Here is a 2,807-nt window from a genome sequence, read left to right as displayed (position 1 = left end):
TTTTCGATCAATACAATGAATGTTTTATAATAAAGAAGAAGACAATTAGCTATAAGTGTAATATGAAAGCGCATACAAGAACGTTTACACAAAAAAATTGATCTAAAACATGATCTATAACAAATTATAACTAATTATTTCAATGTAGGTCAACTACAGAAACATTCTTGACTAAAATCTAAGAAAGTAGTTAAATGTGAAGATCATAAACAAAACTTCCTTTAATCAAATAGAAAACCTATATATTTAAACATTCAATCGAGATTAATTTATTTTCATATAATTTGAGTTAATAGTTTTACAAAAATTTGTTTTCTGCTTTTAATATGAAATTAAAAAAAAAATGTTGAATATCATGAAATATCTTTGTTTATTGCGAAAAAATCTTTTATTGATAACTGTTTACTTACATCCGGCCATTTTTCCAACTTTTCATTTTTTATATCGACTCCTAAAACTATGTTCAAAACAAAAGAGGTAATCAAAAACATGTTTTTAAAAGTAGTAATTCACAATAGAGTATGATTCGTATACCAGTTACAGTCAGTGTTACCATATCAATTTTTGAAAATTTCCTTATTCACGAATTTAGGCATGTAATGAAATTCTTTCATTCTATCTATCTATCTATCTATCTATCTATCTATCTATCTATCTATCTATCTATCTATCTATCTATCTATCTATCTATCTATCTATCTATCTATCTATCTATCTATCTACCTATCTATCTATCTATCTATCTATCTATCTATCTATCTATCTATCTATTTATCAATCTAACAATTCATCTGTCTATCTCAACAAGTGTTTCCTTAACTAAACATGTATTTACTCTTTCCCATTTCAGGTGAGGGTGCCAAAATGATCTTGGAAAAACAATTCAATGCCGATTGGGCCAAGAACTTGAAGATCATCTACTGCGGTGACGATACCACCGATGAAGATGCCATGAAAATGCTCTTCGGCATTGGCAAAACATTCAGAGTCTCTGAATTGCCTACATTGAAGACATTCGCCAACTATCAAATTAAGACCGTCGAAGAAGTCGGTTGGTTATTGAAGGCCATTCAAGCCAACTATGAAAAGAAGAAGAACTAATAACATAAAATACTTTTAAATAAATAATTTTTTTGGATAATAACAATGTTCATTGTTCCACCTATTTATGGTGACTTTAAAAACAAAAATAATTTAATATTTAAAGAAAAAGATACAAAAAAAAAGAAATGTATAGGAATTGCTTTTATTATATTAATTAACAAAAACAAATAATAAATAAATTAAGTGGGGTAAATAAAACAATTAATTAAATATAAGTCTTATTTATTTGAGTTATAAGTTTTTTTTTTAAGAAAAGGCAAAATTTTAAGGAAATATCGTGAATTCTAATTTTCCATTATCGTTTAGAAAAGTTGTTAACCCTTGTCAACAGAAAAATTCAAAAATCTAAAACATATATCAATAAATTCCACCTCAAAACGTATGTTTATAGAAATTTACCATATTGCACGTTTCCATCTCTGTTAGTTATATTTGACACATATGTTCGATAGTGTTGCCACTACGCTACTAGTCGTATAATTGTATCTTGGCAACCTTAAGATAATAAACAAAATAAACAAGTGAGTTTGACAGAAGAAAATTTACAAGACAAATCATCAATTTTCTACGGATTTTATCTTGTTTTTTTCCAATTTAAACACTTAATTAACCACAATGGACTCCAAATTAGATGTAAGTTTATTGTAAATAACATTATCTAAAGAAAAATATGTACAAATAATTGCAATTTATAATCATAGATTATGGAAGACTATTCCAATGCTAGTTTGGAAGGTGATATGTCTATTCCGGGTGCTGCACGCACAAATGCACCCATTGGAGCTCCGGACTTTAATACTTTAGATGAACCTATAAAAGAGACTATTGTAAGTACTTGTTTTCTTAAATTCTTTTGCAATGATAAATATAAATAAGACAATTTCTTTAGCTTCGTGATATACGTGCGGTGGGTGTTAAATTTTATCATGTCTTATATCCCAAAGAAAAATCTAGTCTCTTAAAAGATTGTAAGTTATACAGAAATATTTGTTTGCAGCACCCCCTGTACCTAATATATTAAACTAAACACTTTTAGGGGATTTATGGGGTCCATTAGTGCTTTGCACCTTCTTGGCCACCATTCTACAAGGTTCTGCTGATGCGCAATATGATGGTGGCCCTGAATTTGCACAAGTCTTTGTGATAGTATGGATAGGTGCGGCTATTGTTACATTAAATTCTAAACTTCTGGGAGGAAACATGTATGTAAAACTTTGCCATATAGAAAATGCTTATTTTTAAAATTACTGCTTTGGCCTCGTGCACAGTTCCTTTTTTCAGTCGGTTTGTGTTTTAGGTTATTGTCTAACACCCGTGGCAATTTCCTTAATAGTTTGTCGTATTATTCTTTTGGCTAAACAAACAAAATTGTTATTCTTTTTGCGTCTTTTGACAACAACAATTGGTTTTTCTTGGGCCACCTATGGTAAGTCATATAAATTAACAAATTTTTTATATAAATATGTAACAAATTATGTATTTTATAGCATCTTTTATCTTTCTGGGCAATAGTCAGCCTCCAAACCGTAAGCCTTTGGCGGTTTATCCCATATTTTTATTTTTCTTTATTATATCTTGGTTAGTGATATCAAATAATTAAATTTATTTATAATTTTGTTAATAACATTCTAATAAGAAAAAAAAACGTAAAATATATATTGTATGCATTTTGCCTAATTGTAAATTATGCATAAACTTTTAAA

At 28.4% G+C, this 2,807-nt stretch overlaps 1 protein-coding gene across 1 annotated transcript; it reads left to right on the top strand.

Annotated features, from left to right (window-relative positions):
- Positions 1-1,580: 1,580 nt before the first annotated feature.
- Positions 1,581-2,807, top strand: LOC111685786 (protein YIPF6). Its single transcript, XM_023448064.2, has 6 exons — positions 1,581-1,737; positions 1,806-1,931; positions 1,994-2,072; positions 2,141-2,306; positions 2,373-2,530; positions 2,592-2,807. Exons 1-6 carry the CDS (start codon positions 1,720-1,722, stop codon positions 2,702-2,704), a joined length of 660 nt encoding a protein of 219 aa, XP_023303832.1. The 5' UTR covers positions 1,581-1,719; the 3' UTR covers positions 2,705-2,807.

This window comes from Lucilia cuprina, chromosome 2 (assembly GCF_022045245.1).
Source record: "Lucilia cuprina isolate Lc7/37 chromosome 2, ASM2204524v1, whole genome shotgun sequence".
Classification (NCBI taxonomy): Eukaryota; Metazoa; Arthropoda; class Insecta; order Diptera; family Calliphoridae; genus Lucilia; species Lucilia cuprina.
The sequence above is the reverse complement of the archived record's forward strand: the minus strand, read 5'-3'. Positions and strand labels throughout refer to the sequence as shown.